The 15,143-nt window shown below is 43.3% G+C and overlaps 1 protein-coding gene across 1 annotated transcript in view; it reads right to left on the reverse strand.

The window, feature by feature from the left end:
- The window catches only part of LOC111977092 (sodium channel protein type 8 subunit alpha-like), a 62,408-nt gene that overhangs the window by 9,838 nt on the left and 37,427 nt on the right, over positions 1–15,143 (reverse strand). The window contains 5 exon segments of the mRNA XM_070448079.1: positions 4,680–4,802; positions 11,958–12,131; positions 14,238–14,366; positions 14,369–14,394; positions 14,629–14,749. Coding sequence (XP_070304180.1) covers positions 4,680–4,802; positions 11,958–12,131; positions 14,238–14,366; positions 14,369–14,394; positions 14,629–14,749 — 573 coding nt within the window.

The following is a 15,143-nucleotide window of genomic DNA, read 5'->3' on the forward strand; positions in this document are numbered from 1 at the left end:
GTAGTCCACTTTCTGGTTAAAAGTAGTTCACTATATAGGGAATAGGGTGCAATTTGAGGGACAACACATAGACTACGTCCCACATCCACAACCCCCCCCCCCCCCCCACACACCTATCCTCCTTTACAGCTTCTATCTCCACACTACCCAGCATCCGGACAGACCGGCCTTCCATACACTGACGTGCACTAAGCTCAGCGTTCTATACTATCCAGAACCTTAAAAGGGTCATTCGGCTGTCCCCAAAGGAGAACCCTTTGAAGAACCCTTGTTGGTTCGAGGTAGAACCCTTTTGGTTCCAAGTAGAACCCTTCGGGAACCCTTTTTTCTAAGAGGGTAGTGCATAGTGGGGTTTACCACTAGCTCACTAACAGTGTTAGGCAGGCCGACCAGACCAGCAGCTCTCAGGCACACAGCTGAGCTAAGCATGCATGTCATCTGTTTTTAGCAGACAGACTTGTTTTGTGGAGCCATATTCCCTCCTTGCATACAGTCAGGCAGACAGAGAGCAGAACGAGAGCTTCAGGAGCAGAATTCTCTCAGCAACGTGCAGGACATTGCAATGATTATTTAAAGCTACAGTCAGGGATTTTGGGAGCTGTTCAACGGTCATGTCAATGATGGATATTTATTGATTTACCCATTGGTTCTTGGAGGAATATTACTTACGAATGCTTTTAGTGCTTAGCATAAGTGGATGTCTTTATTTTAACCAAAAATATAGGTTAACTCTTCTCTTAGAGGTTAACATGTAAATGATGACATCATAGGTACTCTCTTTCTACATGTTATTGGAAGTGTTAACTACAGGCTTTTGACTGTTCCTCTTGAATGATTATGGCATATGGAGCTACTGGCTGCTAACTGGCTGCTATGGCACGGGGGTTGGATAAACACCATATGGCCAGAATGGACGCTTCAGGTAGTTGGGTGCCAACTTCTTTCTGTGTGAGTATTATAAAAATATTATAAAAATAGCTTACTGAAATAGCTGAAAGGCTTGTTCTTGGACCTCTAATAATACATGTAAGAATCTATTGTGAAAAAAATTAAATAGCTGTGAAGGAAAAGCTACCTTTTGAGAGGAACGATCACGATGCGTAAAGAGTTAGCAGTATGCCGCATCATCTCACTAACATCACACCTCCCACCTTTCCCATAAGAGAACACATATCACTGCACATGCTGAGAGAATGAACTACTTGCTCCTACTGAGGTAGTATAATTTAACTTGTTTTCAAAGATTCAAGGTAATATTAGCCATGCCTTATATAATCAAATTGGCCATGCCTTATATCATATATAATATATACCTGTATATATCATATATTATAAATATATTCTCAAAGCAGAGGGAAAATGGCTTTCAAAAGTGCATAATGTGCATCGGCAATTAGAGTACATGCGTGTTGTTACATGGATGGCATTGTTGTGCAATCTCAAGAACCGTTCAAATCGATAAATAAACAGATAGAGAAATGTTTTGGATAGAGAGATAAAGAGATAACCGCCCAAAATGTTGCTCGTCTTTACGTTACATATCTACCTGACAAGTGGATTTGACACTTGTGTACCTTCTGACACAAACCAAGACCAGTCAGGAATAGATGGTGTAGAGTTAGAATTCAGTCCCTCTGTTCTAAGAACTCAGACATCTGTTTTAAGGTTCTCAGAACTCAATTCTAAGGTTCCATGGTTCTAAGGTCTCTGTGTGATTGGTCTGTAACTCATGACGTTTCCTGCTAACGTGTCTGCTGCACATTTTTTACATGCTGCAGCTGGAAGGTATTGTTTTGTTTGTTTTTTACATTTAAAGTTAATAATATAAAAAATGTTTTAGAACTAAACATTGAAAATGCAACCAAAGACTAGAGAGCAAGCTCATTAGAAAATATATAGTAGGACAGTTGTAAGGGTGACTTGGCGACTGTGTCATGCTTGTACAGTACATTGCATTGCTCCAAAAGTAAAAAAATGAGGCTAGAAAGCAGCATAATTAAAGATATAGCATTTAACAAATGAACATAGGCAGTCAGGTAGGTAGGAACAGCCCATTGCATCATTGCATGTTAAGCAGTGCAATATATTCAAATGTAAAGCTGTGTTACGCTGCTCTCTCTCAGAGCTGTTGACTTGCATTGGCCTCCACCATTACACAACCTTCCATGACCACAGCCAGGAAGCTCAAGTCAACAAGAGTTCTCAACATTCTAACTCTCCAGAATCTCTTTTCATTATTATGGTTGTCGGTGTCATCTCTCCATTCTCGTACTTCCCTATCAATTTATTTACTACTTTGACTTGTCAATTTTAATATCAAGTTTTCAAAACAAAATAGCAACTCAATTGATGAACATAGACATTGTCTTGAATAGGTGAGTAAGTAAAGTGTTTTATTTTATTTCACTGCTACAGGTATTAGCCTACTGGGCCACCCTCACCTCCTACTACACACACCCAATGAATGAGATCATTCATAGGGGCAATGCAATGTTTGGCTACAACATTCCTTAAAAAAATGTACCATCATTTTTCGCCCAAAAATGACATTGGAATTTTGACCAGTCTAGCCGCCATAGAAATAAAACCCTTCTCATCCAATGCTAGTCTCATACCTGAGTAAACCAAACAAAGTAAGTGTAGTAGCCATAAGTATAGTATAGTAGCCATAAGTATAGTAGCCTACATCCATAAAGCCTATCCAGGGCCTAAAAGTTTTGTGATGTCATCAGCTCGTATTTTGCAATGTCATCCTCATATTTAGCCACTGGATATTTAATATGAATGGGCACTTCAGTATGAACAGAAATGTCAGTCAAATTGATGATTAGCTAGCTAACTTCTCCTGTACCGTAGTAACAGTAGTGCATAGCACACGTCTAAGCCACTACACCTGGTCTGTCATTTTTGGGACATTATGAAGAGGAATGGGGGAAATGCTCTGCGACTGTCTAGGGGTTAAGAAAGACGAGTGTTGTCCTTATAGTTTAATATAATATTAGCCCTGCCTGCCACCCAACCCACACCTATTATATAAGAAAATATGAGATATAAGAGAAAGCTCCAGTGTGCTAAACAATGTTGCCTCCCAGTTTTACTTCCTGTGGGAGTGGAAGGCAACAGGAAGCAGGAAGTAGGAAGCTCTATAAGACCTGCAGTATAGTTGCTATGTAGCATATTGTGTTATGACATGGGGGTAGTAATGCCTTAGGTGAGATGGCAGCCTATCAGCATATTTCCTAAGCTTCTGCCTTAGGGTCAAGAAGAAGACGAAAAAGCTAACATACTGAATCTGGTCTGCATTTACATTAAATCGGCTCTCGGGCCACATCTGGCCAATGGGCCGTGAGTTTCAAGCCCCTGGTCTACATTGGACTAACTGACATGACTTAACTGACCTCTGCGATTCAGCCATTTAACATCTCAGCCATTTAACATCACACAAAGTGATAATCACAATGACACAGGCAGAAGCCTAGAAAATATTATCTTCTCAAACCCACAACAATGTGAGTGTGGAGTGTATGTGTGGTTCTTTCTCAGTCCCTGATGATGCAGATAGATCCTGGACAAGCAGGAAACAGAGAGGAGCAGACAGACTGAGACCTGCTGCAGGCCCAGCAGATCTACTTGGCAAAGATGGAGTGCGCAGTGGAAGGTTAGGAGGAGAGGCAGGGGTAGAGGTAAGGGGGTGCTGCACAGTGCTGCACTTACATACGAGGCTTCAGGAGAGGGTGAGGGTGGAGAGGGTGGTAAGCTCAAACTAGACGACAACGCAACCAATCCAAGGATAGGGAGATAGAAAGGGACTACATGTGATAGAGAGAAAGAGGGACTACGGGTGACAACAACCAGTTGTAACCTGTCTTTACCACCAGGTACCTGGTTCCTACTGGTTGTTCTCTGTGCCAGATAGATGTGTTAAATGATAGGGTGAGTATAGTGGTTGGGGTGAGAGTTGGGGTAGGTTAGGGGAACTGGGGACAGGTGGTGGTAGGGGGGAGGGGGCTTCTCGATTTAAAGCAGAGATTGAGAATCAGGCCAAATGAACAGCCAATTGTTGATTCAAATGTTCTATGAAATGGTATGTAGTTTGGCTTTGTTGACATGTAGTGTTGACTAGTATTAATTTGATCTTATCCCTCGAGCCAATCATAAAAAACAAAAAATAAATAAATAATAGTTAATTTTTCTAGTTTTTATGTGATGAGGCAGCTTTGTGACATATCCCTCTAGTTCACTATTTTTTGTTATTTTCTTTCTGTACATGGCAGTAATACTGAAAATATGAATTAGTATTTATATTTTTTTTTATTCAATTGAAACCAGGGAAATAGTTTCTGCTGGTAATACTGTATAACTTTGTAGCATTAATATTTAACATTACTTTACACTTCCAGCTGCATCATGACGTGTGCGTATATATATATATCTATATATAAATTGTATGTGTAAAGTATGGTACAGGATTTGTGAGCATGAAAAGGTGACTTCTTGTCTTGACTATTTTCTTCAAGTTTCTATACAAAAAATCTCCCAATAAATAAATGTATCATTTTTTGTCATTAAAAAAAAATTGAGTTTGGTTACTTTTGGAAAATATTTCAGTTTCTAGCATGCTTTAATAAACTGTTGAATGGGCATGCGTAAGYATCAGCTGCTTAGCTTTAGGATCTTACCCTCATCCCTTCAAAACGTGACAAGGCTCTGAGGGGTCTCAAGGCCCTTAGTGTCCTTAGTGATTTAATAGGACCTAGATCCGAGTAGCCCAGTGCATTAGCTACCAGACTGATTATAGACACCTACACACAAACAGAGAAGCAAAAGAGTTCCAAACTGTTAGAAGTAGTGAGAATATTCTCTAAAAGTAGAAGAGAGACTCAGACGAGAGCCCTTGGAGCAATAGGGCTGGCATGGGTGGGAGAGAGTTGCTTGACATACACACATAAATCTATATGTATGTATATACATGTATAATATTGCATTTATATATGTATATACATTGAGAGAGAAGGTCAATGTTTAGTATAGGTTTTATGTGCGTAGTGTTTTAGTAGCAGTAGTAGGTAGGCCGCAGGAGGAGGGGTTTGTTTCTGTTATTTTAGGGCAGTTGGACGAGACTTGACAAACTCCTTTGTACCTGCAAAGAAACTTGTGGTTGAGAGAGAGAGAGAGAGAGAGAGAGGAGAAAGAGAAATACATAAGACTCAAAGGAAGGGAAAAATAGGCCAAAATGTTTTGCCACAGCACACGACTGATTCAGTACAGATACAGACAGGCGAACGAAGGGGACCGGGAAGGAGGAGGAGGAGGGGAGGGAGGAAAGGAGAGAGGTTACAACCTGTAGAAGTTAATATAAAAACCCAACAGACTTGTAGAACCTTACCCTGGCCCCTCTAACATTGTCTCTCCATGTCTGTCGCTCTCGGCTGAGGCATAATATCCCATATAATTTAAGACAGACAAACTTAACGGAACCTAAGAGAAAGAATACAGGTAAATATGTACATGTACGTCATTTTGATTTGCCAAAAATCTCCTTATCATATTCAGACAGCATTAGAATCAAATAGGAGGCACATACAATTCATACAGTTAACCACACACTGACAGTAGTAAAGGGCTGGGATAGAGGGTTAAGGGGAGATTGGACACATTAGTTATTTGGCACTGGATGGCACTTAAAGGACCACTGGAGAGACACTGAGTACAGTAGAGTTACACACAGGAACAGGTAACAACACACAACCTCAAAGAAACGGGTGCATCTCCCCCACTCTCACACACAATGGCCCAACACCTAATCAACCCCTAAGCTATGCACTTGTGAAGTACTGAGAGGATTTGTCAGGGGTAAGTAATACTGGTAATAGCTCCACCTTGCTCCCCCACTCTCACACACAGTACCGCAGCTGCCACTCAGTCACGGGGCCCGAGTTCTTTTATTTGGATATATTTCTTTTTTTAAGATTCATGAGCGTTGATCAGGTTTTATTTGTACTTGCAAACATGATTTTGGGGGATAACACTAGCCAAAAAGAAAAGTTTACAGCAGTGACTTTTCTGTAATCAACACAAAGAATTCACCTAAGCTTGACACTTTAAATATTGATTAGTCATCATTCTTCACATTTATCACTTATAGAAAGGCAACATTCCGACAGTCGACAAATGAATTGCTTCCATCTCAGAGGTTTTGTAATATAGCTAGATAATAATGTATTGGACCACTCAGTAAGTGCTTAGCCCAGAGCTGTGCCTCAGACTCTCAGCATTCTTAAATAAGCTCTGTTTTAGCCTTATGGAAATGGACTAGGAACCTTGGTACTAAGTTCAAGCATCAGGTTAGACACTCAGTGGAAAGGGAGCTTTTGCAGAGTCATCATTAACAGCAGAGTCTGGTGATCAATAGGCAGCACTGTATAGAAGCGAGGGAGGGGTGTTAAGAAATGATGAGGTAACCTCAAGGAGGCAATGCCTGTCATTAGAAGATGAAGGGGAGCTGCTGTGACCAGTAGGCCTGTACAGTAGCCACTTCCTGTTGTATCTCAGACACAATTGGGGTCGGAGCGCCATGAGTCTGGAAAGCAGAACCAGTAGGCATATAGTGAAGAGAGGAGAGCAATGTTTTTCAGTCAATTTAGGAAGTAAACTGAAATTCCAATGTCAACTTTCATCATTAGTAATTTCCGTTCACTTCCTGAATTGAAATAGAATTGACCTGACGTGACTAAATGGTACTACACAGTATCTCATTGATTCAACGTTACAGATGTCCATCTAATAGTTCTTAGAACGGCAAACACAAAAAGTTTGGCCCGATCTCTCACACTGCCATTGTTCAGGTGGTGAGACTGGGAAGAGAGAGAGCACCAGTTCCTTAACAAAGGGAAAACAGTGGTACACAGTAAAAACATGTGAAGGCACCTCCAACCAGCCAACCAGACCATACTGGTCAAACTCACTGCAAAGAACACAACATCCAAAGCTGACCAGACCAGTCACAGATAGAGGGGGGATTCTAACAAAGGCAAAATCTTTATTTAGATTTTAAGGCCATTGGCGGTACTACAGTCTATGGAAACTGATATACTACGTACAATGGCACTCTGGTCATTCCAGTTGACAGCGATGAAGCTATCGGCATGGAACTCACCACTGGACTCATGGCTCATGATGAGTCATCTCTGGGTTATGTGGTTCAAGGGCTCCTGAGTCTCCAGGACTCCGTATGACCTGTATATTACACACGATTCCATCAGATTCTAGCTAGCTCAATTATTTTAGTTGAGGACATCCCATTTGTTAATAATCGGTATAGCTGTATAATAACCCAGAAAGCTGTATGATCTGGGCAATGATACATTTAAATATAAATAATTTAAATTTAAATATTTAAACACACACATCAAGGATAACACAATAAAGTCACTGACTTATTTCCATTGTGCTTCTTTAAAACAGATGCAAAAATAAAATAAAGATTTTGCCTTTATTCTACCGTCACAGTATTTGGGGTATTTGTCACCTTCAGCCTCAGCCTGACCCCTTGGAGTGCCCCTCCCCCTTAGAGATCAAGGGGCCTGCTGTGTGGGTGTGGCAGCCCTCAGCGAATCAGCGTCGAGCTCTGCAAGGCAAGGCCAATCACATCTCTGGGCTGTGATCCAATGAGGAACAGTGGAACAGAAACAGAAAGAAAAACAGAAAGACAACGGAAACTAAAATCAAACAGAACAAAAACAACAATGATGAAAATGGCTAAATGTCTTATAAAATAAAAGGATGGATGGATGGATCCAGCCTCATTCCACTATTACATAACGACTCCATCCCCAAACTCGACTGGCTACTAGCTTTACTAGAAGGATTTGTTTTGATCTAGATTCTACCTTACAGCACTGTGGCTATGTAATTGAAGAGTACTGAGTCCTGCATAAAAATGTGGGTACCCAAAGAAATACTGTACTGTATTATTAGGAAGTGTCATTAAGATAGCGGTGTACTGAAAATGACTGTTTTCTCAACAATGTAAAGCAACTGATTTGATAAAAATCAATTCTTCAACTTTTGGACCAAATAGACTAGAGGTATATTGTAAGTAATGTATGGCTTAACAAAGCAAGGGTTCAGTAAGTTATTCTGTCTTCTCATAGTAATTCTACTGTATCACATTTGCTATTCACATTTCTAAAATACAAAATCAAGAACCAGAGAGGCCAATGAAAATATAACTCAACAGAAATATATCAAAACACAAAAGGTATGTGGAACAGATAAACACACACACACACAGAGAGTAATTCATGCTCGTATAAACTTAAGCAATGATGGTGTCCCCCTTCTGATGGTGCCCACAGAGTGACAACGTGGTTAATTCCAAACCAAACCACAGACATCACAGTGACAATGACAGACAGTAGAGTCACAGACAGGCCACAAACAGACGGACTACCCAGGACGACCTAGACTCGGTGAGGCACAGCAGCATTATAAGAGGGACTGACTGCTTGTTTGCCAGTCTGGAGGACCAAACTTACCAACTGGCTGCCACCATCATTACATCATCACCTCAGCACAAGGTCAAAGGTCACTCACAACATTCCTGGGGTAAGAGGAAGCGTAAGACTTTAAGGAGGACGGGAGGGGGGTGGGGGTTGGGTCGAGGGAGGAGAGGGGGTGGGGGTATGTCACACTTTGTTGTCAAACATTGACAGCTTGGGAGGGGATTGTCGGCCCCCGTACCATACGACCATCCCAAGTGCATCTTGGGAAATGTAGGCCACTGTACGGTCGTAGTACAGTACGGCCATCCTCCCAAGTGTTGGTTCACACCGCAACAATGAACACACTGCAGCTCTGTGCATCACAACCCTGTTGGCTCGGGCTGAAGCCGAGGGTTGTGGGTAAAGATGGGGGTGGGGAGGGGCGTGGTAGAGCCATCAATATACAGAGTTTGGTGAAGTGTTCTGATAGAACCCCGTAGTGGCACCAAACTCACCACCTAACTATATTGTAGTGTATATCAATGGCTCTGGGTCGTGGGTTACATTGGAGTCAGTCAGTCCATAGAGGGGACACTAACTCTGTGGGGTACATATAGGACTTCAATTAGATTTAGGTAGAATTTGTTCTACCAGAATCAACACTGAAGGTAAGGTGTCTTGTGTTTTACATGATTGTTTTGTAAGCTACGGTATGTTTTAGGTTAGTGTTAACTATATTCTACTGCAGTTACTACTGTACATAAAACAGCACCATATCTGGAACATGTTTGACATTAACAATGACTGAAAATAGTTAGCAAAAAGACTGTAATTAATTCAAGTTGATTATTCCTTAGGGAATTACTGTGTAACAATGTCATTTTAAAGGCATGAAAAGGAAGTAACTGTACTAAAATGAGATCGGTATAACATGCCTTCAACTCTGACAATGGCTGATGCCAATCAATACAGCCTATTGTAAAGTCAAGCATACTGGGACCGTAAAGGCCAAAACACACCATGACTACCAACAGCTAAAAACAGCGGGCGGCCGTCATTCTCTGTTCATTTCGAGTCTACATATTGTATCACCAGCGTTCGTTGACACCCAGCAGGTGTTTGCTAACAGTGCACGGCCACCCGCTGCTTTTCGCCGGTTGTCTTTTCGGTGCGTCTCAGCAGTGTTTGTTCGGTGTTTAAGAATAGAAGGGTCAACCACGGAAATACATAGAGAATCACAGGATCTCTATGGGGTCAACAGTCACATTCTCATACTGTATCATCTCCAGTGGCGGCTGGTGTCACTTTAAATTGGAGAACGGGCTCACGGTAATGGTTGGAACGGAATGGTATCAAACACGTATTCCATCAATGTGTTTGATACCATTCCATTCCAGCTATTACTATGAGCCGTCCTCCCCTCACCAGCCTCCACTGATCATATCTAACCTCCAACCATTAGGGGTTAGATAGAACTCCTGTCAGACAAAGATGGCTTGGGCTGGACCATACAAACAGTGTGTCGGCGACTGTTGAGAGGTGGTTAGTTCAAGGACAGAGGTAAGAATTCAAAAACACACAGAAGAGAGCTTCTTCATCGTTCCAATGACAAGGTAATAACCAAGGTCATTGGCCAAATCTGACCATCCAAGCAGGATTTCCACACCACAGATACAGTTCAGTCAGGGGATCATATCTATGCAACATGACATTACTCAATGCCCCTTGCTGAGGCGTCAACTTTCAAGTCTGAAGGAATTTCTCTGCCTGTTTATATATATATATATATATTACTGTTAAAGCAACCAACCGTGAATTATCATTCCCATAACTAATCAATTCAATGGTCCTGGATTAATTTAGAATGAATTAATCAACTTAGAATTAAATAACGGAATTAAAGAAATTCCACTGTTCCAAAGACTGTCAAGAGTTGTGTCACAGAAGGGGCAGAGAATGAGCAATAACACAGAGATATAAAAGACATCCAGTACATTAAGACATACAGTAGATTACACTGTAGACAGGTCAGAGACACAGCAGAGGACACAGTAGAGACACGGTAGAAGACAGTAGAAGACGCACACCCTGTTGTTGCTGAGCATTGCTTGAATATGTTGATCAATAATCCTGGTTATTGATTGGCTGATTGATTCCAATGTGTGCTGCTGCTTAGCTACCAGCATTCACATTCCAATATCATTGTCATCAAATTTGAATCATTTTTCTTACCGCTGTTATGTCCTAAAACAATAGAATTGGTTTCCATTTGCACATGATGGGAAACAGAGAGCGCACAATTCCTTGCTTCATCGCACACGAAGGTACATAATAGCCAAACTCACAAACAGAGAATTGCCGTTCATATTCAAGCATTGCAGATTGACAAGAAACCAAGTAAACAGAGAGAGAGAGAAATTGCTTCATGGAGATGCAAGTGGTGAGAGACATAGATTCACTTAAAATTGATGGACTAACTCATGGTATAGTAAACATTTCCATGTTCTCTTGGGATATGGATATTGGATATTGTAAGATTGATGTATCCTACACTTTCTGTTAATGTGAATATCATCATGTCTTCTCACCCATTGCGTAACATGAAGTTGCTGTTCGTTTACTACTCTATCTATCTATCCTCCCAACCCTACCATACCACACCACACCCTGTTAGACAGAAGCCTATGTTAGGAATCACTGTACCGAATACCTATATAAGGGATAACTTAAAGTAATTGTCCAGTGATAATCTCACTTTTAAAAACACATCATCTGTTAACTCATACTCAAATCGAGATGTTGACTCGTCCTATACTCATATTTGTTGCCAAAGCATAAATTAGAGGAAAAAAACTCAAACTTGTATGACAAACAGACCGTTTAAAAAATGTTTTCTATTTCCTCATAGAGTATGACATACAGTAATGTTTTTGTCTGAGACGTCTCATTGGCTGAACTGGCCAATCACCTGTTAGCTTGTCATAAAAAACATTTATTTATTGACAGGTATACGCCCACACCATTCTGTTGTTGGTGTACGCCCACACCATTCAAACACAGAAAAGCTTCTTTTTAACATACTTAATTTAAAAAAATTGTAAGGAAAACTATTTCACTCATATTGTAATTAATTATAGATCATATTTCATAGAGATCTGGAAACACTGGACAGCTACTTTAACAGTGTACTGTGTGACTGAACGCACGCCTTAGGCCCTATATATAATATATGGAATATATCTATTTTTACATAAAAATGTGTGTTTTTCACCATAACTCTACATGACAGGCAGTGTTTTAGAATGTACACAGTATAGTATGTTGCTTCAACAGAGTGTGGTTGCCATAGAAATAGAATTCCTAGAATGGGCCTCCCTATTCAAGTCAATTCTATTTCTATGGTCCTAGCCTCCTATCCTGCCTATACAAAATGGCTACCAAATCTACCGTACAGAACCAGAAAATGTTACTTACATCGACAATGAAGAAGTCGAGCCAGCACCAGGCGTTGGTGAAGTACTTGTGGAATCCGTAGGCGACCCACTTGAGCAACATCTCTAGGATAAAGATGTATGTGAACACACTGTCGGCGTATTCCAAGATGGTCCTGATMGTCTTCCTCTGCTGGATGTACACATCCTCAAAAGCCTGGTGGGGGGGAAGCACATACACGGTTAGCTTCAGCTGAATTGGGGGGTAAATGAACACGCTCTGTGATTGATGAATTTATTGATCGATTTTAAATACATAGCCTATAAATTTGCCTCAGCCAAATAAGTACAACAATGAATATATAATAAATCATGGAGGATTAGAAACACAATAAAGTCAACAGACTATTTACATAAAAAGTGATGAAAATGTATACAACAACGGTTCTGTTGCTCAATCACGACAAAACATTTTTTTTAAATTCCCAGGAAAAATGTAGCATTGATTGCACTATTCCATTCCTGCTGATTTGACGTCATGCCTGAGGACATAGCTCCCTTGGCACCAGAAATAGATTCCCCCCGCCTATCCTATCTGATAAATCACACAGTCCATTAGATCCCCTCTCAGATAAATGGTACAGTCCATTAATCACAGAGAGAGTCCATATGTGTCTCAAATGGCAGCCTATTCCCTAAGTAGTGCACTGCTTCTGGTCTAAATTAGGGCACTATAAAGGGAATAGACTGCCATTTGGGACACCGACTCAGTCAGGCTCTGCTCTGATGCTCCTGCCTGGACCCTCCCCCCACCCTTCTTAGAACAGTGACTGGCTGAGATGCTCCTGTCTGGACCCTCCCCCCCACTCTTCTTAGTACAGTGACTGGCTGAGATGCTCCTGCCTGGCCCCTCCCCCCACTACTCCTTAGAACAGTGACTGGCTGAGATGCTCCTGCCTGGCCCCTCCCCCCACCTTAGTACAGGACTGGCTGAGATAATCCTGCCTTAGGCCCTCCCCCCACCCTCCTTTAGTACAGTGACTGGCTGAGATGCTCCTGCCTGGCCCAACCCCCCACCCTCCTTAGAACAGTGACTGGCTGAGATGCTCCTGCCTGGCCCAACCCCCCACCCTCCTTAGAACAGTGACTGCTGAGATGCTCCTGCCTGGCCCCTACCCCCACCCTCCTTAGAACAGTGACTGCTGAGATGCTCCTGCCTGGCCCCTACCCCCACTCTCCTTTAGAACAGTGACTGGCTGAGATGCTCCTGCCTGCGCCCTCCCCCACCTTAGTACAGTGACTGGCTGAGATAATCCTGCCTGGCCCCTCCCCCCACCCTCCTTAGTACAGTGACTGGCTGAGATGCTCCTGCCTGGCCCCTCCCCCACCCTCCTTAGTACAGTGACTGGCTGAGATGCTCCTGCCTGGCCCAACCCCCCACCCTCCTTTAGAACAGTGACTGGCTGAGATGCTCCTGCCTGGCCCCTACCCCCACCCTCCTTAGAACAGTGACTGGCTGAGATGCTCCTGCCTGGCCCCTACCCCAAACCTTCTTAGTACAGTGACTGGCTGAGATGCTCCTACCTGGCCCCATCACCCCCACCCGTCTTAGTACAGTGACTGGCTGAGATGCTCCTGCCTGGCCCCTCCCCCCACCTTAGTACAGTGACTGGCTGAGATGCTCCTGCCTGGCCCCTACCCCCCACATTAGTACAGTGACTGGCTGAGATGCCTCCTGCCTGGCCCCTACCCCAACCCTTCTTAGTACAGTGACTGCTGAGATGCTCCTTCCGGGTCCATCCCCCTACCCTCCTTAGAACAGTGACTGACTGAGATGCTCCTGCCTGGCCCCTACCCACACCCTCCTTAGTACAGTGACTGCTGAGATGCTCCTGCCTGCCCCTACCCCAACCCTTCTCTTGTACAGTGACTGGCCTGAATGCTCCTGCCTGGCCCCTACCCCCACCCTCCTTAGAACAGTGACTGGCTGAGATGCTCCTGCCCGGCCCATCCCCACCCTTCTTAGTACAGTGACTGGCTGTGATGCTTCTGCTTGGCCCCACCCCCCCACCCTTTCAGTGACTGGGCCTGCTGACTGCACCACTCCCATGTTTTGTCCTATGTCCTCATAGCCAGGCAGAGAGAGACACAGCCCTTAAATAGCCAACCTTCTCCACTCACAACTCGACCTCCTTTCTGCGTCTGAAATGGACACCCTAACCTATTCTCTAGCGCACAAATTTGACCAAAGCCTCTCTGTCTCACTGTGTTGTGAACATGCATTTTTTTTGTGTGTGTGTTAACGTTCCACACTGTGACTTACCAGGGCCCCACTACTGAGTAGGATCATAAAGATAATGACGGTTTCGAACCAGTTATGCTCCACAATTAGATAGCATGTCTTTCTCAGGAACCACCAATATTTTCCCCACCCGTGAGTGATAGGCACGTCCAGCATGCGAGGTACTTGATAATACACTCTGTACGGAAGGGGACAGGAGCAAACACACAACATCATACCGTTAACTAAAACATTGAAAAGAATGTACGAATTACAAACTGGGAGGAGAGGGCAGGGCAGGGAGGGGCACAGGGTGCAAGGGAGTGTCAAGGAGTGGTTTAGGGCAGGAGGGCAAGGAGTGGTTCAGAGTGGGGAGCAGGGAGGGGCGGGGCACGGAGGGCGGGGCTAAGGAAGAGCAAGCGTGCAGTCCTACCAGGTGTCCAACAGTTTTCTGGGTCTAGGTACTCTTCCACAGCCTCCACCACCACCGCCTCCACCTCCACATCAGGCTTGATGTCTATGGTGCTGCCCTCCGATGAGCTGGTGTCGTCCAGCTACACACACAGACAGAGATGCACACACACGCACAGAGATACAGACAGACGCAGAGCGAGAGAGAGGGACAGAGAGCGAGCGCCAGAGATACACACAGACACAAAACACACAGAGAGGACGTGAGAATGACAGGACAAGGGACAGAGGAAATACATCAGCAGCAGCAGGTTGACTGATCAATAGCCCTGTCGGCAGCAACGGCTCTTGGGTTATTGGTACACAGAGAGAGACAGACAAGAGAGAGAGAGACATGACCAACGGCGAAGCCTCTCTCACAGCCATTCATACATACTGCTGCGTGCATTGCAGTGGGTCTCACTTCCTGTCTCAATGTATAAATAGCTACCTCCCTGAGGCTTCATATAGGTAGACAGACAGATGACGATACAGAAA

The sequence above is a fragment of the Salvelinus sp. IW2-2015 genome, linkage group LG17 (genome assembly GCF_002910315.2).
Source record: "Salvelinus sp. IW2-2015 linkage group LG17, ASM291031v2, whole genome shotgun sequence".
Taxonomy (NCBI): Eukaryota; Metazoa; Chordata; class Actinopteri; order Salmoniformes; family Salmonidae; genus Salvelinus; species Salvelinus sp. IW2-2015.